The 27,000-nt window shown below is 36.0% G+C and overlaps 1 protein-coding gene and 1 long non-coding RNA gene across 3 annotated transcripts in view; one reads left to right on the forward strand and one right to left on the reverse strand.

Annotated features, from left to right (window-relative positions):
- LOC105253559 overlaps window positions 1-26,801 on the reverse strand; it is an 82,601-nt gene extending 55,800 nt beyond the window's left edge. The window contains exon 1 of the long non-coding RNA XR_003122687.1: window positions 26,500-26,801. This is a non-coding gene — a long non-coding RNA (uncharacterized LOC105253559). The remainder of the gene's footprint in view (window positions 1-26,499) is intronic.
- LOC105253548 (frequenin-1) overlaps window positions 3,429-27,000 on the forward strand; it is a 30,912-nt gene continuing 7,340 nt past the window's right edge. The window contains exons 1-2 of one of the 2 annotated variants that reach the window (XM_011261656.3): window positions 3,429-3,707; window positions 6,239-7,005. In XM_011261656.3, coding sequence (XP_011259958.1) covers window positions 6,942-7,005 — 64 coding nt within the window. In that variant the 5' untranslated portion in view covers window positions 3,429-3,707; window positions 6,239-6,941. Of the gene's footprint in view, window positions 3,708-3,766; window positions 4,167-6,238; window positions 7,006-27,000 lie in introns of those variants that run through there. The other variant, XM_025408078.1, reaches the window with a different exon arrangement.

Here is a 27,000-nt window from a genome sequence, read left to right on the forward strand (position 1 = left end):
GAAACACCCTGCAGCCATCGTTCCGTGCTCATATCGTCGCCTCTCTTGGTCACCCCAGCAAATAGAATCATATATCCCTCCAAGGAACAGGAATCACGTTTCTCTGCGATTTATTTCTTCGACGGATCGAGCAGCTCTTACCGCAATTTTCGCGCGACACCCGGGCGCAAAAGACTTGCCAAAATATCACCAAGATTTCCTTCCAATTTCACCATCTCGCGACAAGGAAAATACTGCTACATCAATGAAACTTTCCACCTCTTGTTACTCTTTGTAAAAAGATTGAATAGTAGTACTAATAACAGAATTTAAATATTAAAATAAATAATTTAAATATAATAATATTAATAATAATAATAATAATAATAATAATAATAATAATATAACATTTAAAATAGCTGTAAAATATTGCCAATCTCAACATCTTTAAAAAGATATGATATTTTATTGTATTTATTTTATTTATAATATTTATTTAAATTATATATTATTTAATATATTATTTATATATTATTATATAATATTTATTTATAATTATATATTCTTTAAAAAAATATAATCATAATTCAATTATTTGCTAATCTAATACTTTATGCTAATCTAATACTTTATGCTAATCTAATACTTTATGGAATAATTATCTGGAATCTCAAAAAAAATCATATTGCATATATGAACATTTATAATTGGATATCTGTGAATATTTATAATAACTGGCAAAGAAATAGCATATTATTCCAAGCCCCAACATTACTACCTTTTTTCTCGTTAGCATGCTTCTATCCTACAGGTGGATAGCCTAAGATACGACTACTACTTTAATTTCATGAAACAGCATGGACCTCACATTATTGCCGAGATATATATTTCAAACAGCATGGACCTCACATTATTGCCGAGATATATATTCCATCGTCTTTTTAGATCTTAGTAATAAAGTTATGGATGGACCAATCAAAAATTCATTAGGCAAACAGGAACGTCGTGTATTAAATAATAAAGATCTATGATGCTGAGAAATTGCAAACAGATAATATGCGAATTAAACTTTGTAATAAATGTTGTAACACCTTGATGGAATTTATACGATATTTATCACGAAAGTTCTTTCTCATCACTTCTTCGCACTGCCACATCAATTACCGCGAGCGCGTATTCGCTTTATCACCGTACAACTCTTTTTTCGAACATAAATCGAAAAATATCGCACGCTCTAAGTTGAAGTTGAGGAATCGTCCTGCGAGGAAAAGGGATGCGGCTATCATTGGATGAGCCGGCGAGCGAGCAATTATTCAGCAACGGATCGCGACGGCCGTAAACAATTTGACGAATCGCGTTTTACGCTCGCGCGACGGCAGATGTATCTGTTATTGTCGTCGACATTGTGCTGTTGATCGCCGGCTCCATCTTTGCGGGGGAGACAATCATTGACGTTTTTATGCCGAGGATTGTCACAAGGACTACTGACGTGCTCCACTTTGGTTTGCGCTTTGTCCATTACTATTCGACGTATGTCGCGTCGAGCACTTTTATTATTACTTCATGAGGAGGGGGGAAAAGGAGAAGGAGAAATGCCATGTCTTCCAGAAGTTGATATGTGCTTGGTAGCTTACGGCTTTCGTGGCTAGCCAATAAGAACGGACTAGAGAGTAAATCGGATTGCTGGATGGTCAGCGAAAAACTGTGAAGAATTGCATGAGCAGAAGGAAACACCAACACGCGAGCTTGAGGCTTTTATCTCGAGGAGATAATTAGACGTCGCTGAGAATTTATTACCGCAGCGTCGCTTGATTAATTACAATCGCGTGAGAAAGGATTAAGAGTAAAAGTAAACCGTAATGAGAAAATAATACACTTTCTGCGAATGATTGTCAAATATTGTACGATATCTCTTTTGAGATATAATATTGTAACTTTTGTTCATTACTATTTTATTATTATTTAAATATACGCTTAGATACATGTATTAAATAATAGTTTATCAATATATCAATGGAGACTAATTTTTCGAACATTAGCGGAGATGAAGGTGGAAGTTGAAATAAATTGTTTTGTCATCGAACCAACGAATCAGAGATATCACGCAAACCTTTTCTTTTATTCATGGATCCGCACCGATTTAGATCCCTCGCGTCGCAAATTCATCGAACAGACTCACGGAACGGTCGACGTGCAACAAAAATCCGTTATGGAATATATATTGCCCGAACATCTCTTCCTTTTAAGTTCCGCTCAATCGAAAAATGTTATTTCGCGAACGCGTTACTCTCTTTTCCTCTTTCTTTTCCTATGGATTCCGTAGCGTTTTTAAGTGATTGATCTCATCAGGATGAAGCACCGGAAAGATTTTCGCCACGTTTCGCTTCCCCGTATTTCTTTATTTTACACTCGTTCTCTGCTTCATATCTTTCCTATTTCATTCTCGAAGTAAAGTTATCAGCATGAGATAGCGTGGTCATTATTAACTTTTTTCAATTTCCCAGAATATTCTTTTGAATAGCGCAGCTGTAATGGATTACATCACTATAAAAGACCAAGAAAAGTCATCACGTTTCTTTACGTTACATTTGTTTACCAAGATACGCGTAATATTTTCCAACATAAAACCATCAACATATTTTAGTAGGGTTTTGCGCGAGTTCTCTTTTGATTTAGTAGAAACGATAAAAATTTCAAGCTCGAAAGCAGACGGACGAGCAGCCTCAACTCAAAGTGATACTTATTACAGTTTGTGATAAAGTTAGAAACAGAAACACAGCCGACGGTAGTGGACAATGATAAATAATAATAAAAATATGAACTCCCTTTTGAATACGAATATTTGTCTGAGTTAATTTCATAATGAAACTTTACGAGGCATAAGTTGCCGGGGCCAAAAGTTTTCTTCAAATGCGACGGGGTATTAACAATATTTGTAAGACGAGAATTATGGTCGAATGAAAGTGAAAAGGCATCTCGTCATAAGGAAGAATAGGACAAAAGGGACGAAGTAGCAAAAAAAATCCGCAAGAGAGACGGCGCAAAGAAACGAATACGAAATCGAGAGAGATGACGCGCGAGACTCTCATGCAGGCGATGGAGATGAAAAAATTTTTCACCGGAGAAGGAAAGGGAAAATAGAAGAAGGAAAAATCGGGGAAAGACGAACAAGAATGGAAACGACGCAGAACGCGATCGACCGAGACGGTGAAAGCGTATAAGGTATGATAGAGAGAAAGAGAGAGAGAGAGGAAGAGAGGAACGGAGAGAAGGAGAAAGCGCGAAGAGGATCGAAGGTGGTGGAATCGGAGGAACTCCGTTGTAAAGGAGGGAAACGGGAGGTAGGATATTTGAGCATCCCCCTCAGGTTCGAGAGGTGCGCTTGCGCTATCGTAACCCAACACACTTCCAATATAATGTCATCGCTGAGCCAGTCTGACGCCAGGCGCCGCGACGCTATGACGTCACTGGTCCGCGCTTCACCGACGAACGTACTCCGCCAGCGGTGAGAGAACTCATGAATGAAACCCTTACTTACCGTCAAATCGTTGAATAGAGCCCTCGTGAAGGAACGCGCTTCCAACATTCATACGATCGCGCACCAACGGGACATCCTTGATTCTCATCCGATTCGCTCCGCGAAAACCGGGGACCAGCTGGAAGCGAGTCGGTTCGCCAGCCGTTGGTTGGCGCAGCATCTGTTTGTTAATCGTGTCAACTTGCGTGTGGTAAAGTTGATCCCGATCGATTCGCGATGCGATCGCGATGAACCAATAAAAAAAGTCAATAGATTCCGATGGTCAAAATCTCGATTCGCATCCGCCGATGAGCTTCCGCCGAGCGAACGTATATCGAATAAGCGAATTATCTGGACGGAACAATCTTCATTGACCTATCAAATATAATCTCTGTCAGTGATAAATCTTTCATTGAATAACGCATGCGTTTCACAAACAACACGAATAACGCGTTCTCCCGCCCGCCAGCCCGCCATCCTCGTCTTCATTCAGAGGCTCGATGGCGTTCTCCACGACATATCGACGTTTTGTGCAAAAGTTGCGCGAGTTGCTAGTGCTCGTGATGATAACATCTCTTTAAACGCACGCTATCCGCTATCGCGATTGAACGGTGCTCCGGATATATAACACTTTAGTGCACTTCGGAGAGCAGCGGCTCGTCGATATCCGGTTTGTTTTATGAATGGGTTACGCTGCTGCGTACTAGTAAAATGTCTCCCGATAATCAGGTTTCCTCTACTTTGCAATACAAGCGTTCTCCAGAGGATTCGCGAGCTGGAGAACGCGAAATTACTCACCACATTTGCATTTTCATCTCCAACTTCTACTTCCTTTCGTTTCTCGGATCTTAGGATATCTTCTTTGTTCGCCAACCGGTTGGCTCGTTGTTACGACGTAATAATAAGCGCAGAAACGCATGCTCCGAGTGTCATCGTGATGCGAGGTCAAGGGTGTAGCACGACCTCGACCGGAAGTTAATCATTCGGCAAGGTTCTCCCTCGCGTCCTTCGATATTGCCGAATCTCATGATCCCTTCGCATCCGTCGAATTTGCCTCTCATACAGATCAGTTTCGCGCAATACAACATCACGAAGGACTCGATGATTCAAACCTCTCGTCATGTACGCTTCCACAAATTTTGTGGGATACCATATGATTCGCATTAACTGATTAATCTAAGTTTAAATTCATGGATTCTCTCTTCAGGGGAGATCTGGTCTGGCACGGTTAGAACTTCCTCTTCATGGTACCGCATACGTCATTCAGAAGCGAGTAAGATCTCCGTATTAAGGCGAAAGAGGTGTTAACTTGGTCGTAACTTTATCTCGAGGAAAGACGACGCGCCTCGTTCGTCCATTGTTATTCGCCTCAAGTTTTTGGAAGTTTCGACGACTAACGGACATGACTTCGTTTCAAATCCAGTACGTCGGACCGTATTCTCCCACCTCGGTCGATCCTTTTGTTTGCGAATAAAACTTTCCCTTTTGCTGAAAATTTTCCTTGCTTTCAATTGTAATTCATTAATGCCGCGCTGCGAGCGAGTTGCGGGGAGATTGCGAAATAGATATAAAAAAATGGACGGAGATAGGCGCGATTCATTATTCAAAGACATTCATGACTACACGATAAATATTATAACTGATATAATCCACGACCAAGTTTTTTCCGTCATACAATCTATTATCGCATATCACAAGACTAGCATGAATAATTATCTTGATTTTAATAGAAATTGATTGCTTTTTTCCCTTTTCTTTATGCAGATTTAAAAAAAGCAATCTATTGATTTCTAGTTTATCCAATTTGCAGATATTGAAAGCGCTGAATATTTTGTAATTTAAATTTCTTACATTAAATAGTTTCATACTTTATTTGATTTTCGATTTTTGACTTCATTTGTCTTATTTTCAATTAAAAAATAAAAGAAAAGCATTGTATTAATGGCTATTATTACTTCAAAGTAACAAACGATGTAATATTTTTCGTGGTATTCGAAAAACGATAGGATTAAAGACGATCGTGGGGGAACAAGAGAATCATGACATTAAGAGCTAAGGAAATACATTTAGTAGGAATTCCGTTTAATCCCAGGATAAGGTGGGAGATATCGTAACGCTGGCCTTTAAAACCCAGCTCACATAATAGCCCAGAAGGGATTGGCTAGTACAAGTCCTGGAAGTATCGGCCGTCCCGTATTACGACCTTTGAAACTTTAATACAATCAGTTTGAGACAGCGATATATATCTTAATAACGTTCATTTTCATTATACTTGAATATATTCAAAGATCATCGCGCAAAAATTAAAGATTCGCTCGATGCAAATATTTGATGAGTTCGTATAACTCTCGTTGCAACAAAAAAATAAATTTATCGATTGTGATAATCGCTTTGATACAATTATCGCAACAATTTCCCGAGTCTTTTCTCCGAGTTTGCCTTAATTTTCCGATACCATCTTTGCAAATTGGAAGCTCATCTGCGCGCTTCAAAACTTCTTCGAAGAGACCGAAAGAGGCACAATTAATGATTCCGCGAAGCTCATTTATCGCATCAGAAAATTATTATTATTATCACCACTTATAATTCGAACACAGTGTCAAGTCTCGAATTTTCTGATTTTCGCACGAATGCTTAAAAACATCGCGAGCGCATCGAGTACAAATAAAAAATGAAGTTTCAACTGCGATTCACGGGAGATCTCGCGTCCTCATTAAAATTCTCCCTTGTTCTTCTCCACAGAAAAAGCAATATCATCGAAAAGAAAATCTACGTGGGAGGCATATCAACGAATTGACTAAGAATAAAACGATACGAATGATATCGAATCCGTAGCGTCGTAATTAAATCGACTAAATACGTTCCCTCGTCCCACTTCTCCCGTGCGTCCCCGAAGCAAATTAAATCAAATTCCATCGTTCGCGATTCGATCCCCGACACGTCCTCGAGATCGCAACGCAAATTTACCGAAAGGCACCGATGCTTCTGTTTTTAAGATCGAAGAAAGTTTTGCGCTTTCCTGCGAAACACACCTCCAAATTGAATCCATCGCCGAACTTTTCTTCTTAAAACAGAGGAAAATCGGCTCGGCTCAATGGGAGAGAAAGTTATAAATAGAAAACTTATCGGGTAAAATTTGATAGAGCATTTCCGCGATTTCAAAACAAGAGGAACCAAGGAGCCCACATTTGAAGGAAGACCGCGCGTCGCGTTTTTAGAAACTTCTTCACTTCTTTCGTGCCGATTCACGGTGGTGACGTGTCGATTTTAGCTCGAAACTCAAACTTTATCTTTAATCCATCAGTTGCGATCAAGAGATGCGAGTTGGACGGTGAGATTTCTTAATCAGAGAGTTCTCCAACGTGAGGCAAAGTCGGTGATTCAACACAAGAGATCGGTGTAAATCGCGCGCGTTAGAGTTAACGCACAGGACGAGGCTACGAAGATGGGCAAGAAGAACAGCAAGCTCAAGCAGGATACCATCGATCGACTCACCACCGACACGTACTGTAAGTAGTAATAACCCGCCATCGCCGCGACGTACCGACTCGTTTATCATACTGTCGTGTGCAAACGCATGCGGATTCGCATCATACGACGGAGATGTCTGTCCTTAATCGCGAACCCCATAAATTTTTGCGCGCACGGAATTTCCATGCTCGAGTAAACATCGAATTAAATCGCTCTTGCGGCGCGCTTGACGAACGGCGTGTTCCCTTCGGCGCGTCTCTTTCTAAAAGTGGGTCTTCCAACTCGCGGATTCTTCCACGCGAACTGGCGAGAGGATCGCAGGCCTCCTCTGAAAGACGTAGGGGTAGGGGGGACTTTTTGGTTTTTCCGACTGACCTACCGCGTTATTTTGAGGATCCGTAGCCGCAGCCTCCGGCAGTCGAGCGGTTTTCTACCTCTCCCTGCCTCTCTCTCTTTCTGTCTATTTGTCTATCTCTCTCTTCCTTTCTCTTTACGTTCCCTCTGTCTGCACGCTAAACGCGCATCGATCGCGCGGTCGTTCAATACGCGTCGCAACGACGTACCTCTCCTGCATTCGATAAAACGCGTTTAATCCATTCCGCTACCGTACAAACTTTGCCTGTCGGAAACGACGGTACACCGCGCTTCCACGCTTCCACGTGGCTTTGTTTCCGTTGAACGAGAGCGATTCGATAGCGAAAGCGACGCGACGTCTACAACCGCGGACTTCTGTTTAATCTTTCAGTAAAAAGTTAGCGGTAGCGCTGCATTTATGACCAAGTCTAATATTTACGACCGCTTTATACCAAGCTGGAGAATAGTCTGTTCATCGAATAAAAACTAACGTGTTCCTCGATAATTCTGCCGTGAAAATTGTCGCGCCGTTAATGGACGGCTAAATACTTTCAGTCTCCGACGCGCAAAGGTGGTCGACGAGTTATTCGGGTGAAAATGCGAAGGGCTACTGTATTTTAATATAAATATTTCCAAGTGACTTGCGTCATGGACGATGGATTTCACGTGGGCCTTTACATAGACTTTTATAGTCGCTACTGTCAAGTGCGCGAGCAAATTTAATTAATAAACATCACGTAGAGGTAAATCCTTTGAATTATAAAGTAATAATGACAAGGCTGTGATTCTAAATCAATAATTTTCTAGAGTCTTTCTTAAAAAGGAAACATTTTTAATGCCGATTGCATTGTAATAAATAATACAAATTAATTAAATAGTGTTATTATTAACACACACAATTATTTTATTATTTTTTATAATTTTTATCATCGTTTTACATTTTTTTCAAAATTGATTATATAAATAGTAAACTTTTCTAAAAAAATGTGTGTGTAAATTTAAAAAAATCAGTTGATTTAATAAATTTATCAGATTTGTAAATTTCACACAAAAATCAGAAACATACATGAAACAAAATCCATATTTCTGAGTTGACGCATTGATAGACAGTTTCCCCAGAGAGAAAACTATGTCGGATATAGACAGAGATATTATGTATAGAATCTGACAGCCTGGTTGTCACGGCCTATTTGCCCTTTCGCACCTTAATATCTACCAATTTGTTAACTCGACTGACCCAGTATAATAAAAAGTGTCCGCCAAGGGATACCGCAAAATACATCCGTTACAAACTCAACTTTATTAAAGCACGTATCTTTATGTGAAATACGTATCTTTGTGGCTGCATCAATAATACGCGTACCAATGTATTCTATCGATGAGTCACATACATGTTATGAATACATCGTTGCTGCTGACATCCCTATGCTTTGATCTCGAAAATAAAGTAGACTGTGCCGGATTGAATGCAAAGTGTGCATACGATAATATACACGAACGTTTACTTTGTCTCTTTAACTAAATGTTACCGATATAAAATATTAATTCCATCAAACATGTATAATATATTTATCGACATATAAAAAAAATATTCAAGTTTCAATTAGTTCGCGTTACATTTGTCCTTAATTTTTGTAAACGTAATAATCGCACGCGCGATATATGAAATAACATTTGCATCATTATCTTGCACATCAGACACACCTTGTGCATACAAATTAACTAACCAAAGTGCGACTGCTTGTCGAAGCTGACTAAGGGCTGAAAGCGTTCCAAGCGTTTATTATGCTGTACATGTCGGGCCGCGTCGGAAAAACATAATCTCGTCCGACAATATTCTCCAGTTTCCCGCTTTTCTTTTCTGGTACAAAGGATGGCTCAGCATGCTGTAAAATTCGCACATCCACGCTCGTTTACCGTCCTATTTTTACCATATTCGCATTTAGCGAATAATCCAGCGCTTTATATAGGCCGAGTCTAATGAACATCAACCTTTCTTTTGAATTGCTCGTCGCTTCCCACAAAACATTCCATTTGTTTGTTCGTATTGCAACGATGAAAAAATAATTTTGACTTTTTATACTATTAATTTGTGTATCTTATAAATTATGTTATAATTAAATAATTTTTAGACAAGAATTTTGTGATATCTATTAACATAAAATTTGTTATAATCTTTGATAAAATCCTCTTTTCAACAATAATTTTCATATACACGATTATATACATCATAAAATTTAAAAAAATACGATTTTTGTTCTTTCTGTCCGAATTTATTGTTTTATTTATGAATTGAATAAATATTATACATATGTATAATCAATAAATCAATATTCTATTTGTATTGATTTTTTTATCTGATGTCTCTGCCATTTAAAACATTTTATATAAAATTACAAAAATTATAGTTTATATTATCTGTAATCAAATATTAAACAAACAAAACATAAAACAAAAAATAATAATGTCTTTTTCAAAAATTGATAAATTAAAATTACTTTCTTAATCCTTCTCTCCAATATTGTACATATTGTACAAGATTGTTACATTCCTAAAGTAAGTCACAAAACACATTCCTAAAGTAAGTTATAAATCGCAAAGAAAAATTAATAAAAAGTCCGGCCATGATGGATAGTATAAAGCTTCAAATAGTCACAGTCACTCGTTAATTTATCTATTAGAGTATCATAGAGATACTTAAACGAATTCTTGTGAAAAAATACACACACTTTGATCCTATTAAGTTTGAAAATCTTTTACTTGCGTGTCTATTATTCGGCTTGGATGAGCAGATCTCTCAATGACCTTTTTTTTCGATAACTTCTGATTCATATACAATTCATCGTCAGAAGGTACAACTCTCTTTCAAGAACACTTTAAAATCTTTCAAAGAAGTTTCACGATGGAAATTTGCTATAGATTACATCGTTTGCAACAGTGCACTTTTTTATTATATAACCAAGATTTTATATATTATTTACGTGAAAAGAATCTCTTGAAAGTTCTCAGACTAGACATACTCTCAAACTAATTACGATCGCGCGTAGATCTTCATGAAGACAAATTTAAATTGCGCGTCGCTTTTCACGTGTTTAACACGGCGGAAAATACCTATCTTGTCCGAGAATCAATTTGGGAGTTCGCAATTTCTGAGCAGGAACGATCGATAGAAGAAGGGATTTTCGTGAATACCTCCGTAAAAATTTCCATAGACGCATGAATAGCTTCACAGATAGATCGGAGCATGAAGAACGACAGAGCTGATCTTGCACGAAATTTTATCTGAGTTTAAAGAACGACTCTGCAATAAATCATCGATTACAAAAATTGATGTAATGACCTCGATGCCATATCAATTTTTACAATATTTTTTTTCAATGAATTACGTTAAAAATAGATGTTAAAATATATATATATATGTAAAAATATATATAATAATTGTAAAAATTTATATATATATATATATATATATATATATATATATATGTTCGTACGTGTATGTGTATAAAATAAACACGAATATACAATACATTAAAATGGAAATGTCTCTCTCGATGCGGAGACAACGTGATATAAATTACAAAACGGATGAAACGAGAATACATGACGCTATAATATTCGCGTAACATAAATCGTCACAAGTGGATGGAGTTAGCGATGCAGCCGGATGTAATGTTGGCATAATATTCGAATTATACGCGTACTATCGATACACAAACGTCTCCGCACAAAGATATGCGAATGTCAAGCGAATAACTATTATGGTTCAAACAATTGAACGCGATAGCGCGTGAGACATTCTACATATTGGCGATAAATTTGCCAGCTGGACAGAGATGTAGGAAGGTTCGATGGTTTCGTTACGAGAATAATAACTATGAAATTACGAGCTATTAGAGATTATACAAGCTCGTTAGGAACCGGTCACGAAGAATTTCACACATTGATGCACCCTTAACCGGACACTAACGTCCTTTTGGCTTATAAATTTTAACGAGGTTGAATACGCTTATAACTCGATTCAACTTTCGCCAAGCGAACGAACAAACCAAGTTGTACTGTCGGCTCTTCCGTCAATGTTGCAATTGTGAATAATTAATAATCAATATTAATAATGGGTGGGAAATGTTTCGCGAATATTGCACAGAGGATATTAACAATATTATATTCGGGACATGTAAACCTTTGATAAAATTCAAATTAGCAAGTATTCTTGACATAAATAGAAAATACCTAATTGTGGGTGTAATGCATCCACTCCCCTTTTCGCGGTTATTATATTTAGCGTAATCGAATTTACGGCAGGCCTGTGTCGCGTAATATGTTCGTGCTAGTAAAATTCTATTTATTAACCACAGCATCCAATATGACAAATAGATACGATGCTGATACATTCCATTATTCGATATAGATATTATAAATTATATTATTACATGATATAATGAATTTATTATTTATTTATATATATATATGTTTTTTATTTCGTAAAATTAATAATCTACGAAATTACGACAAATAATGCAATATTACGTTCACAATGGCAAATCTGATATTTATCCTGTATCACACATTGCCCATCGTGATGAAGCTGTATTACATGAGATAGGCAATAAAGTGAGAAAAATAGATAGATAGATAGATAGAGAGAGAGAGAGAGGGAGAACTAGCACTTTAATCCTAATTAAACGCTAATGTCGCCCACAAAGCTAATTATATTAATAATTAGATTCAATTAGGCTTTAATGTAAAGTAAATCGAATTAATCATTATCTACGATCGAAACAATCTCAGATTTTTATTTTTATATAAAATTGAAGAAGAATTGTTTAGTAAGAATAAGCCGTTGCATATGGTACAAACAATTCCATCCGTTGCATATGGTACAAACAATTTCCAATATTTGTTTAAACAAATTTCATTCGTTCTCTCGACTTAGCATAATCCCGAGTAATAAGGAAGAATTTCATTGATGTCACATTTAAACAGTGAAAAAGCCAAATAATCGTTAATTATCGCTCGAAAGCAGGATGGAATATACTATGTTATGCGCTGTAATGAAACTCACAATGTATATATTTCATAACCCCAAGCATCCTGGAGCTTTATACAACAAGACAATAGACGTCAACCATGCAATTTCCTTTAATAGAACATTTTCCATTATCGTTCTATAGAATCACACCATAGAACACAATATATAAAATACCATAAAATAACGAAATAATTATTATTCATAAAGTATCTTCAAAATTGTGTGTAATTTATAAATAATATATAAAATAAAAAATTGTCTTGAAACACTTTGTATGACTTATTCCTAATAATATAAATATAATTATAATTAATTTACTTTTAAGTATCTGTCATGAACATTTCGTATAATTAATTTGATATATTTTAGTTCATGTATTTTTAAAAAATGTTTTCTAATTTTTTTTATTTTTATATACAAATATTTGAGTTTTTTAGTATTACTAATTTAGTATTACTAATCGCAATAAATATTTCCTACGAGTATTTCGTGTTTGTACATTGGACTACTATTGTAAGGAATTGAAAACCGTTCGTATAGGAAACTTCCATTTAATCTGCCCGTGAAAATCAATAGGCATGTCTGCGAAACAATGATTCGCGACTGCTGTATTGCAATCTAAATGATGTAAAAATTACGAGATGCGTGTTCAAGGTTCGGTATTCGTTCTCGTGATCGTATGATTCACGCGGCGTTATCACGGTCGACTTATTAACTTTTCTCATGCGAGGCTTCGCCCTTACACATGTCCCATCGCTAGCCTTATCTCAAATGTGTCCCTGATCTATGTCCCTCGTGGGCTTTTTAGCTCGATTACGCATATTCGCGCGACTGAGAATAATTGTTCTCGCGTGCAATTTATCTCTCATGTAGTAAATAAGTCGTGCTAAACGCGCGAATGACCCTTTTCGTGACACACACACACACACACACACACACACACACACACACACACATATATATATATGTACGTATCGTGTCGATGTCGCCGAGAAATTGTAGAAGCTATCATTTATCTCCGGTTACTCGCGCGAGTATTTTTGTTACTCAATTTCTCTCTGAAAGAGCTAGCCGAAGTCCATATCACCACGATGGACGATCAAGTATTGCTTACAACGAAGTTTTAAGTTCTTCAATTTTTTCTTGCCTTTTCTGGTCACCCGACACAAGCGGAGGCGTTTACGGCTTTATTTACGAGCATTTAATGCCGGTTAAACTTCCTTGATATTCACTTTGTTTCGCTAATTTTATTCAATACTGAGAGAGAGAGAAAAACAGAAAGAGAAATTGAAATACTTTCGCAGACAGAAATACTCCTATTTTTATTGCCGTACTACTCCGAGACACATCTCCTTGCTTTTTATATACATGCAATTTCCTCTTATGTACTTATATAATATTGAATAATACTTCTATGTCTAAATCAACAGAAATAACAAATTCGTAGACACGTTTACGGCTAGCATCTCACTCATTTTTTCCTCATCAGCTCTATGTCCGAGGGAGATTCCTACTGGCTGCGGGAATATTCGTTGAGTTTTATGGTGACTTCACTCCTCGGCTTAAATCTCACCCACCAAGCAACGACGAGCGTATCGATCATAAATCATTCAGAGATTCTCGGCATCAATCTTTCATCCTTTGGGAATAACGGGAGAAAGAGAGAGAGAGAGAGGGAAAAAACTTTATACGGTAATTTCGCAGAAAGTTCGCCGCACTCGCAAGATTGGCCGTATCGGTTTATTTAGGATCGTGTTGAATGTTATTCTTACCAAGAGCACTCTGTTTCTTCGAAAAGAATGGAACAGAAACATCGAGCATATATCGCGGAACTTGTGATATCAGCTTGGTTTGCGTCGACAAAACGCCTCCGCGACGCGTCGGCGTCGCGCTAAAACCGTCGTCGATACCTCTTTTTCTTCTCTTCCTCCCTCTCTCTTCCTCTCGAAGAGGCAAAACGGAAACGTCTGGGCGGTCCTTGTCGTTTTCCCGTCTTTCAACCCTCGTCGACGCTTCAACTCCCTCCGGGAGGCAAACGGCGATCGTGATATGTAAAGCTTGAACGAGCACATTCCTTTTTTTCTGTCTTTTTTATAGAGAGAATGTGGTCTTGGTAGCGCGTACATCGTCGGTTATTATTCATTTGTGGCGTTTTCCCAGCCGACCTCTTCCCCCTCCTCCCTCGCCACGAAACGTCCACCCGGATCGTCGTCTGTCACGGTGGACGATCGATGCACGTGATGCTTTTCCACTCTGTCGCGCGCATCATGACATGCATACGTGTAGTACGCAGCCAGACGATTACCGTCCGACCGCAAATGTAGTCGCTCTACCTGCTGTCGAGTTTCGCAATTTGCAGCGAGTTCTACTTTGCACGCGTGTCAACTTTCCGTACGTATCTCAGAGACTCAGAGGCGCAAGCAATTTCGGGATATCTTTTTGTCAACCGCAGACAGATGAATTAAATTAATTTAAAACTTTATTTCACAACACGTTGTAATGTAGTTAATGTAGTTGCAATTTTGCGTATTAGTTGTATATTCAAGTTATATTGAAATATTTAACTTTTGATGTGTACGTACATGAACTTACTACCTACACATCCACTCCTCCGTCTAAAATAAATCGATAGATTTCATGTAATTACGGTAGCATGAATAGCTAATATTAAGGGAGTTCACATGCTTTAAATATAAACATTCAAGCCACTTGAACGCGCAAATCGACGAATATGCAAGATTCTTTATGAATTGCTATATTTTTTATTTAAAAAAGCAAATATATAATAAAAATTTTTCTCTCCGAAATATATCAATTATAATAAAACAATTAAATTAAAATATATGCAAATTTCCATAAACTTAATTAAATTAAGTTAATTAAATAAAAGATCGCGTATGCGGCAAGTGCTTTGAGAAATATGCTAGAATGACTTGTGTTTCCTCTAAAATAAAAAACAAACATCAACCGTAAATATAAATTATGCTTTATGGAATCATGTTATATCTTCACGACGACAGTCCCTGCCGTCCTACCTCAAAATGCTCTTATCCTAATTTTTCACTCATATGCAGACATGTATGGATTTAATTTAATTTCCCGCGTAATACACACTAGTCGACTTGGAAAGTGCAAACTCTTGCACGCATATCGTTTACATATCATTTATATACTTCAGGAAATGAGTCTTACGAGATATCGCCTATTCCAGCTAACGAGAAGACACGAAATCCCAGCAATCAGTTCGTCTGTTCACTCGAGAGTACACGTAGTAATACTCACATGGTGAGAACGCTGATGGTAATTATATTTCCACAGAAAATTGAATGTCCGTGCGACTAATGTCGAATAAGCGAACAGCAATGAAATATCCTGGAACGTTCGCAAGCCAAATGATTTATCGACATATGTGTGTATGTGTGTATGTGTGTGATTCGTTAAACTAGCGTTAATTGACTTGAAGCAATCGGTCCCTTTCCGCACTCTTGAGTGAACCGATAACGCGCCCGAGTTTCGCCCAACTTCTTGCGCGGCATCTCCTCGATGTTAATTTCGCAGTCCCTGTAATTTCGTTACAGTCCCGAAACGCGGTTAGAACTAGAATCTAGGACGGGGCGATAGATATGCGCGCGCGCCGAAGGAACCGGATGTGCTCCGAGAATCCGCCCTTTGTTCAAACGAGGGTGAATTTATGGGATCGCTCTCATAATCCCGCGAGCTCTTGCGGTGGTTGCTACAGTCGCACACGTGTACCGTAGTGTGCTGATATCGTCGGATGTCCTGTTAATGATTCATACGTCAGCGGCAAATACACTCGAGAGATGCGAAATTTCTCCATCGCGGTAGAAACTAAATAAAAATAAAATATCGAAGCGTGAGAAAGCTTTTTTGTCCGTAATTGCTTTTTTCTTCACCGAAACTATGCAGATATTTTCTCTGTATTGCGGCGCGAAACCATACGAATTCGTAAATTACAATGTTTCTGTTTCCAATAGAGCGCAGAGTTATTTCGAATCGTGGTTACATTTGTGTAAGGATCACTCTGTATATACTGGAATATATAAAAAGAATTTACTACATACTATACATGCTTAAGCGACTTTTTATTAGACCAGACAAAAATTCATTATTGCATTCCTGCTATTACGAGCAAATCTTGTTGGGGAGAGGTAATTGAATCTGAAAATAAAACTGTCTCGTTTTTACACGATTTTACGTATAATGCTACGATAAAAATAAAATTATTGTTTTTTATTATCATTATTATACAATGAATCTTCTTACCAAGGATTCTGAAACAGTGAGATTATTTTATCAGAAAAACTTTTTATCCCTTATATCAGGGAAGAATTGACCTTTTTCCATTCTGAGTTTAATAGTATCGGATACTATTATATAACTTTTATCGAGACCAGGAAGCTGTTTCGCGATGAATGTCGAAAGATCCGATCCCACTGACTACATATAACCTTTTGTAGGCTGGTAGAATGGGAAAGGTCGCAGTAGTTCAAAGAGAAATATCGGACGCCGGAAAAATAGCGTCGCGACTCGCGTCGAGAAAAACAAGGCGATTAAGATACGGGGTAGATTGTAAAAATTTTTAGCGCTTAGCTCACTCCACTCACCGCGTAGCTCTTCTCGTAAAAGATACTGGAAACATATATTTACGTTTGTTTACAAAATATCACGTAAGAATTACATATTAGATTCCTGAAGAAATCTCCAAAGAATTTCGAACGTTTTAATGAGCTTAATGAGATTAAAGTACTTGATCCCTGATAAAGAAAAAATTACCCTCAGTTTCCATCCGATCGATAATGGAAATTCGATTAATGAACGCGAACGAGTGTATTTCAAGCAAGTCGGAGAGAAGAATCGAGCTCAAAGACATCTCCGGGCATTTACTACCGGGACTTTAATCGAACGACGACAAAAACCGATCGCCTTTTATAAAGCGAAAGACATTAACGTGGTTTTAATATAAAATAATATTAATAATATTAATATTAAATACCTATTGAATAGAAAATTCCCAAAAAAATCTCAATTACGTAACTACATTTTTGGAAAATACATTTTTTTATTATCAACGATCAATTGTTATATTAAGTTTGCTTCATAAAAATGAAAAATAACGCGAAGTATTTGTGTAACATTTTCAGCCAATTTAACAATTATTTTTATTTTCTACACCATTTAAAAATGCCATTGCGAGAAAGGCAGAAAAAATAGATTGTAAAAGAGAGCAAATATTTAAACTCGATTAAAATAGTTTTTCTTCTTTTCATATTCAGAGAGCTGTTATTTTTTTAGCCGTCGATCTCGATTTCTTGATTTTTTTGCGAAACAAATAAACAAGACAAATCGAATCACTTTATTATTAATACCGATATCTATTTGTGCGGACACAGAAGTGACTTTTATTAACCATAAAATCTAGGATGTCGAGTACCAATGGCGGCATATCGCGTCGTGCCGTAATATTTAGCAGACGTAATGCTGATCACGTTTGATCCTGCGAACTGATGCAAGTTTCAGGAACATAAAAGCACAAATGCACTGGAATACGTACTGCGAACTATGGATAATTTAGGGTAATCGTCGTCGTCGTAAGTCTTTCGTTTAATAAAAAGAAACGTGCACTGCTGCAATCGTATTTTTTTCTAGGAAACATCTCAGTTTAAAATGTCATAAAGTCTTTAGAACACACCCGCCGCAACTTCAAAAAATATTTTTCATATTTATTAACGTGTAATCTTGTTGGCACTTGAGGGAATTCAATCTCGATTCTTTCATAAGTTAGAATATTCCGACAAATATTTCAAAAAGTATCGTTATTTTAATGAGAATTCCTCGTAATTGGATTTTTTTATTAATATTTACAAGTAATAGACATATATATATATATATATATATATATATATATATATATATATATATAGACAAAATGTTTCAAGAGAATTAATAAATATTATGGAGGTCATAATATATTGATTATTCTAATTGTAAGTAAAAAAGTTAATATGTATCCAATTGTCACAAATGGGTCCAAAAATAGTCATTTAAAACTGCCGTGTATAAAAATATTATGAGAGATTAAAGAATGATAAATGATTTATTATTTGCATCTATCTTATTTGAATGATACAAAATAAATAAAATTTATAGTTCATACTATTTGTTCGAAAATTCTCTGCCAATCTCGTACAATATAATTCTTGTGTTAATAGTGTAATAAACGTGTCGTAAATTATTTGTAAAAGTTTGTAAATCATTTGTTTTTATATTATTCAAATAGCCAATAAGTAAGAACAATCGTTTTTAATATCTTTAATAATTTTGTACGCGCCAATTTCGCTCTTTCTCACAATCAGCTTTTATTGACAATTAGATAAATGTTTATAAACTTTTTTTATACTCGGATTAAATCGATACTACAACCTTCCAAAATATTTACTATTTCTCCTGAAATATCAACAAATATATATATATATATATATATATATATATATAAAATATTTGAATAAATAATTTAATTTGAATATTTGAATAAAAATATTTGAATTTTAAATATATATATATATATATATATGTTTAAAATTCAAATATTTTTTAATCTACTTAAAATTCAATAAACATATATACGCATGAGATTTAAAATCAAATACTTATAAAGATTTTATAGAGACTCTACGTATGTTATGAAAAATATAAAGCATTACTAAAAAAAGATTACTATTTTTTATAATCATAAGTCTAAAATTTTATTGACGCAAAAATTAAAATTTTTTCACATACTCAACAATCCGACATCTATTAATTACAATAAGTTTCTTCAGAAATAAATTATATTTTATAATGAAAGAAATAATAGAGATTTGAAAATAATGTAAATAAAAACATATTTATTTTCAGATTATCTCGAAATTGGATTCTCGTGAAATTTTTTACGGTTGTTCGAACGTATGTATCACACGTATATACGCCTGCCATTTCATCTCCGAGTGATTTGAGCAGTAAAATCAGAAGGCATGATGTGCTCCATCGAATGCGGCGTATATCAAGGCACTGATGGAGTACGATAGCTCTTTATTCTAACAAAATGGAATACAGATGAGAAGACTAAGTCTCTCGCTATGCGCCTGGCTGCCTCCTTACTTCTTCTTAGAATTCTTTTTCCATTCTATCTCTTATGACCGCGCAAACACAATTCTCATTTTTATACCAAGAATAGAAGAATGGAAGATGAAAATAAGGAGAACAAGGGTGACGGACAATTTAGTAGTAAAATGAACAAATGAACAAATGAACGAATGAACAAGCCCATAGATTTTTACGCAAAATTTTATCTCCTATATATATATTTTCCATTATCTTTTTAAGTAGATTTTCCTTCAAGACTAAAGCCAAGATCTATCGTAGTCGAAAAAATTTATTTCGACAGTCAATTCTTATTTATGGAACTATTTATGAACTTTATAAGAAAATATATATGTCGGGAAAAACTCAAGAAATATTCGAAGCACTTCTACATTTTAAATGTGATTGCTCGTATCATCAATTCGAGATAAGATCAGACATATATATATCATATTTTCCTTCGTTCAATATATGATAAAACATCGCAAACGAAAAAGAAAACTACCAAAAGACGATTCTCAATAACATCCAATTATTGTAAGTGATTATAATATCACTTTGATTCACGAGCGATAATGATATTGATATACAGCACATATCTGCTTAATTAGTAAAGCTCAAATAAACAGATTCACTCAGCACATTAAATATCTGCCATTTGAAGATTATTCATTCACTCATATCGGATAGGTCGGAAAAACGACTAATATCGCACGTTAATTAATAAGCTAGAATAATCCGATATTTTGTTTGGCATTTCATTACGCGCGCGAGTCGCTTTTGACTAGCGAATAATATTAATGAACTCAGATGCGATACATAACAATAATGGCAGGACTGCACGTGTTAATTAACGATCGTCCGAAATTTCACAATAAAATTTTTAGACATTTTCCACACTCAAATTTTTAAACAATGCATTTACAAACACGAGATACTGTTACAAATATCGAATCGTTAATAAGTTTACGTTGTACGATACTTTGTTCGACATTTCCTATTCGTTTGAACTCGGGATTTGGATTAAGAGACAACAGAAAAAAATGCGACGCGTTTCAATAGGCCGAGCAATCGAAACCTCAATTTGTCTCGTCGCCGTTAAAAAGAGATTTGAAAATCAGCTTGACACCAAGTTTGGTGACATTTCTGGCACGTGCGGCTGATGCGTGTCGTTGTTTTGTCACATTTCAACAATGGCCGTGTCTCGTATCGTATGGGAGCGTGAAGCGCTGCGCGCACTTCCATCATCTGTCAAAGCGATATGTGTATCCCGATAATTGAACTTGTGAGATACAATCAACATGGACGTAGATCAACGATTTATCGATTTGCAAATCTCTCATGTTTGCTCCGTTCGCTGTTAAATCGTATTGATTCGACAAAGGAATTAATATATTAGCGAGAGGGATTTCTCGCCGCATTCGGCCTATTATACGCGATTCCCAAATGATCTAAACTGCTGCTTGTGTGCGTGCAGTTTTAATTTATTAATTACTGTTACTAATTAGCTCAGTTTATTATTATTAATTAATCATTTATCATTTTACTCATGCAAATCATTATTAAACAATAATTATTCGAACAATTGCAACAACTGGCAATTGTTCGTAATAATGAAAACTTGCGATGGTGTACAGCTTCTGTTATGTAATAATTGAATAATACATAAATATAGAATATTTCACATTTCAAAGAAAGAATAAAAGCTCTCTGATCTTCCTTATATTTCTTGCTAGCCACTAATTATGTATACAGATCCAATATCTCGCTAGACTGCACCGTGCACGAGCGACTACAAATTTAATTTGCAACGTGCCGCACGTGACTGTCATATCTCCGCCCAACGACGTTTTATTACAAAATGCATAATGTAATAAAATGCGTCAGCTACGTTTCCCATTTTCCGTCCAACGTGAGTTTATTGCGTGTAAAAAATCGTAACAAAGAAGCTTCAGAGTTGCCTAATTCAATTTCAAATCTAATTCAATTTGTGTCTATCAACGCGAAATATTGTTCCAATTGTATTATACGATCGCGACATATGCGTACCGCGTGTAAATAGTTTATACGAGTCGTTACCATATTCTCTGTGGTACATCAGAATGCGTTCGCGATACACTTGGCTGGATTCGGTCACGTTACATTCGGGACAACATTAATTCAAGCGTTCTATTAAAGTGCACTTTACAAACCGTTGTTCCAAATGCGCGAAAGTTGCGAAATTGTTTGCCAAATTAATTCACCGGGCAAGTCGTTTGAGAAACCGCAAGTATGTTTCTTCAGCTAACGATAAATGGATTACTACACATACGTATTAAAAATTATTTAATTATTCAAAAATAATTTAAAAATTTTGATTAATAGAATAACATTCACGCACGCAAATTTTTTTAAATATATTTAGTAAATAAAATTTTTTTAAATTTTATTTAGTAGTAAATAAATATTTTATTTAGTAGTAAATAAATATTTTATTTAGTAGTAAATAAAATTTTTTTAAATTTTACTTACTAGAAATTTATTTAGTAAATAAAATTTTTTTTAAATTTTATTTACTAAATAAATTTCTCCTCAATTCATAATTATAATTAATAATTATTTTTATTTACTACTATATGTACCCAAATCGAAAGATAAATTGAAAGAAGAAAATTGTGTCACGTACGATATATCATCATGCAGCAAAAAAAGTTGCAAACTACGCCGAGCTGTATATCATTCTATGCGGAATCGTTACTTTTACAAATCCTCTTAAGTTTAAATGAATACGAGATAACGAAGCGAGATCAACAAAGCGAGATCCCTCTTTGAGCGCATCAAGATTGGAAATTGGTGTTTGCTCGTTAATAAGCATGCCTCCACTCTACCCCCGACAATTTTACGTCCTACCATTATCATCCCTTCATTATCGTTGTAACGACACGATGCCGGTTATCGTCGCAAATTGCGGAGGCGTGTTACACGTGCACGTGCATCGGATAAGCGAATGGGCCGATCGCGTCGTAAATTGTCGATGCCGATGATAGCACCGAAGGGGTGGAGGAGGGGAAGGGAGCCGACAACGGAACGCGCAATCTGCATAGCGGGAGACTGAGGTGGGCCTCGATAACGTGGAAATTGAATTCCGTCGGAAACGAAGAGACTCTGTCGCTCATCGGCCAACCTGCAACTCCTGTGCGACGCGATGAGCCGCTCAGAAGTTGCATGATTGCCGGCCAGCGTTGGGGATGGAACGTCCCAACGAGAAACCGGTTAGATTTTCACGGAGATAAAATTGTCTTTGTCTCTCGTAACCCTCTTGGCTCTCCCAGCGTTAATAAACGAGAGCTATATTAGTCCCGATCAAAGGGTTATCGCGAAACTTCACGAATATTGGATTCCCTCCGTTTAACGTTTCCGCTGCGATAATTCGTTAAACCGCAGAGTTGCGTTTAGATCGGCGATGGATCGTGCAATAATCCGTTAAACTCACGGCCGTGCAACGTATACAGTCTTGGTGGACCCGAGAAACAACACACGATGAAACTTTCGGTTATCCTTTATATTCCACGCTCGTTTCGTTCCAATTACTCGGGGTTCGAGAAGTAATGGCGCGCGCGCGCGCATAACGTCATGCACAAACTCTCGTAACGTAACAACTATCTGCATAAATTGTATTTGCACTTGCGCGCATAATGTCCTGAAATTCCACGCTCGTGCGAAGTTACCGTTGCACGCCGCGCGTTCGTCGCGTATTCCCGCAATCGTTCCCTCGCTCGCGTATGTACAAACGGAATATACATTACCTCTCTACGTATGCACGTGATGATGCAGCCGCGGCAGATTCGCATTTATGCGCAACCAGGTGTTGTGTATATCCCCGTGGAAAAGCTTACGTGTAACACGCCACATTTTGCAACGACCCGGGCATCATCTCGGCCGCACATTATGCCCTTTTAACAAACCACGTATCGTTACCGGTTCTACCACGCGTCGACAACGGTAAAAGAACGTGAAATAACATTTTTTTAATTCGCAGCAAAAATGTCCGTTCCCTGTTTTCTTTTTAGAGAGCTATTGAAAAGAGTTTTTTTAAGCAACTTTGTAATTCTCTGCTAAAAAGTGCGGTTTTATAACCCATATTCTATGCAAATTATTTAATTAATTATTTCCTGTATATGTCGCTTTTATTTATTAAATCAATTGAAGATTGATGATCCAAAATATATATTTATTCTATCGACTATACATATATCTATTCATTTATGTAAATAACCTAACCATTTTAATATTTATTACTGCCTAATGAGATATGTATTGTCACAGACGAATATATTAACACAATTAATTAACGCTTAGGAAACTTGATTTAAAAAAAAAAATTCGCACGAAAAAGAATAAAAGAAAAGAAGAATATTGTGTGCTAAATGATTACGCTTAATTTTCAATTTCGAAACAGACAGTTTTTTTAAACATTTTTTAATCGCAATCATATTTTATAATCCATTTATAAATTATTTTCTGTATATATACTGCATAAACATTTATTTCTCATCTATATTAAAAAGATACGCACACATATCTCTCTCAATATTTCATTTTAATCTATAAATTTGAAAAATCGCATACATATTAAAATGTGATTTCATAAAAATTAATTAAATTTATTTTTTAACAAGAAAAATTTCATCTATTAATTCATATACCGTCATAATGAACAATAAAATTTGAGACATTTGTTCGCATTCTAACTTTCGTGATTCTTATTATTGGTGCGAATATATTTCAAGCAACATTTTTAAAAGCAAAATTTTTAATAATTTGAATGAGTCATTATAACGCGAATTATAGTTTTTCGATTATGTGTCCTCTGGAAGCGTAAATTACATCTTCCGGGTTAACGAGACTTTGAGAGGCTAGGGAGACCAACCGTAGGCTTTCAGAGAGATCGCCTTTTATGTGCGGCAGCCGTTGACATCGTTCAAAAGTTTTCCCATCTCCATGTCATCGCGCGCATCCCGACAGTGAAGTTCTCAAAAGCTATTTTAATTAACGACTCGAGGACTCCTGGAGACTTTTTAATGCGGTCGAAAAGGACGCGAAACAATTTTTGAACTTTTACGAGCGATTATCGTGAAAAAATGCGTCAAGCAGGGGCTAAAAAGTTACACAATTATCCATGTTTTCTTAACTGGCTGCAGTTCGTTATTTTCGAATCACTTTAAGTAACCTGCTTGTTGTCGCTCTTTCTCGTGCAAAGTTTTGCATCAATAATAAGAAAATAGGAGTAAAACGCGAACAAATTGTCTCAAATTTTATTGTTCATTATGATGACATGTGAACTAATAAACGAAATGGGTCATTTATCTCTATCTACTTCCAATTTCACAATGACTTCGACGAATAATTCTTCTTTTATTTAACTTGCTCGACTGGAACAAATCTCCTTAGCAAAAGTTTATACGCTTTTTTTTTTATTTTTTCGCCGCCGCTTCTCGTAAAGAATAGCGTGACCTGTGAAAAATACACCGGCGACAATCGACTCGAGGTCGAAAAAGGGGAGAATATCTACACTATCCAGCATCCATCGTGAAAGAGGATGGGATTGTGAAAAATGGGTCGCTATCAGATCGGATTCCACACAAATTTCCATCTGATTTTTTTAGCCATTATCCAACCGACCGGCTTATAAAACTCGCACGAAGACCAATGAGTTGGTTTCTTTTGGGGTCACACGTATTTTATAGGAAAGGATCCACCGATCGATCATTCGGGCAATGCGTGAACAATGGAAAAATTCTTTGCTCCGGTCAAGAAAGTAAGATTATGTTCTTGGAATAAAGGGGATATATATCGAGATGAGTTTTCGAAACAACTGTTTGAAAAAGTACATTCCTATGAGTTTCCCTCTGCTTTTGTTTCTTTTTGTTTGTTTCTACTGAGATCTATTGAGATCACTACTAGTTCAAATGACTGAATGAATCTTGGAACTTGATAAATTAAAATAATTCGAAATAATATAATTTTACGAAATACTTTTATATATATATATATTTAACGCGTAGAGATAAATTGCAAAAAAATGGCAAAGTTTATTAAAAAAACTCTTAAAATATTTCAATTGTGCAATCATATTTAAATTATTATAAAACGAATAAAACGATTATATTATCAAACAGTTGTCTGATTTGTTGTTTGAATCTTTCATTTATATTAATATTTGAAAAGCCATGAATAATTATATGTATATTTAATAAGTCATCTATAGAGTAGATACTGTAAATTAAGAATTAAATATTCATTTATTTAAATTTGATTTTTATTTAATATAATTTTTGGTAAAATTAAACATTGAACACAGTTTGTTTGATAATTTAAACGACAAATAAAATACAGATAAATTGCTAAGCGTGCAAAAAATTAAAATGCAGCTTAATATACGTATCTCACAAGATTATATGTGTGATACCATGCATTTGAATCTCTGAAGCAAAAATGATCGCGTTTAAAGCAATCATTTTGATAAACGCCTCGTATAGTTCTCCGACAGTCAGTTGGCACGCTCGAGAGTATTCCCATGATGAAGCAACGAATTTGAATAACGACGAAGCGTAAGGGAAGCAGAGCTTCACCGAATTAATTCAAGACTTGGGTACGCCGTGCTTACGACATATGATTAATACATATACAATTTTGTGTTTCCCAGCATTAAATGCAACCGCGCAATAGTTAAAATACGTTTACGTATATTTTATGTCCTATCTAAAAATTCATTGCATTTAAACTTTCCTGATATCTGGTTGTAAACGTCGCATTATATGTACGCACGTCTTTTCGAATAAATCACAAGTGCAAAATATACGACGCGCAAGAATATGGAATGATGCGATTTGCAAGGCAAAAGAAATATTCACGCGAAGCACATTGATCGATTGATTTGACAGTTTCGACTTTATCGTCGAGGCGAACGAAACGGACGGCGGCAAAAACGCCAATCTAACGCAAACGCCGGAAAATAAGAGATTACCTTAGAACGGCGACAGAAGTGGTGACAGCAATATCGTTGAATTTCTACGACTCCTCGTATACGCGACAGCCCTCGACAGTTCGTACTCTCTTCTGATGAGCATCGTTGAGTCTGAAGATTAGAAAAATTCGTGTTCGTCATGACGGAAGATACGCCCCGATAAAAAAAAGTAGCACCCGAGATTATTAACGGATGAAGACACAGATGGAAAGAGAGAGATGCAAGAATCCACGCGACAGCGATTTCAAGAAAAGAGAAATACGAAATGATGCGTAAAAACATGATAGAGATCTACTATCCACGACTTCCCAAACATGACTGCCAGATAAACAACCTTTAAGTGAAGGTCTTGGCAAGCTAAACTGTGTTGTATTATCTTTTGTTTACAGTTTCGCGCTAAGAATAAAAACTAAATACAGACATTTTGAAAGGATTCCAGGTAACTGTAGATAATCTTAAGAATGTATTTTGATTTAAACTTTTGCTCTTATTTTCGTCAAA

The sequence above is a fragment of the Camponotus floridanus genome, unplaced genomic scaffold (assembly GCF_003227725.1).
Source record: "Camponotus floridanus strain SB8 unplaced genomic scaffold, Cflo_v7.5 scaffold2, whole genome shotgun sequence".
Taxonomy (NCBI): domain Eukaryota; kingdom Metazoa; phylum Arthropoda; class Insecta; order Hymenoptera; family Formicidae; genus Camponotus; species Camponotus floridanus.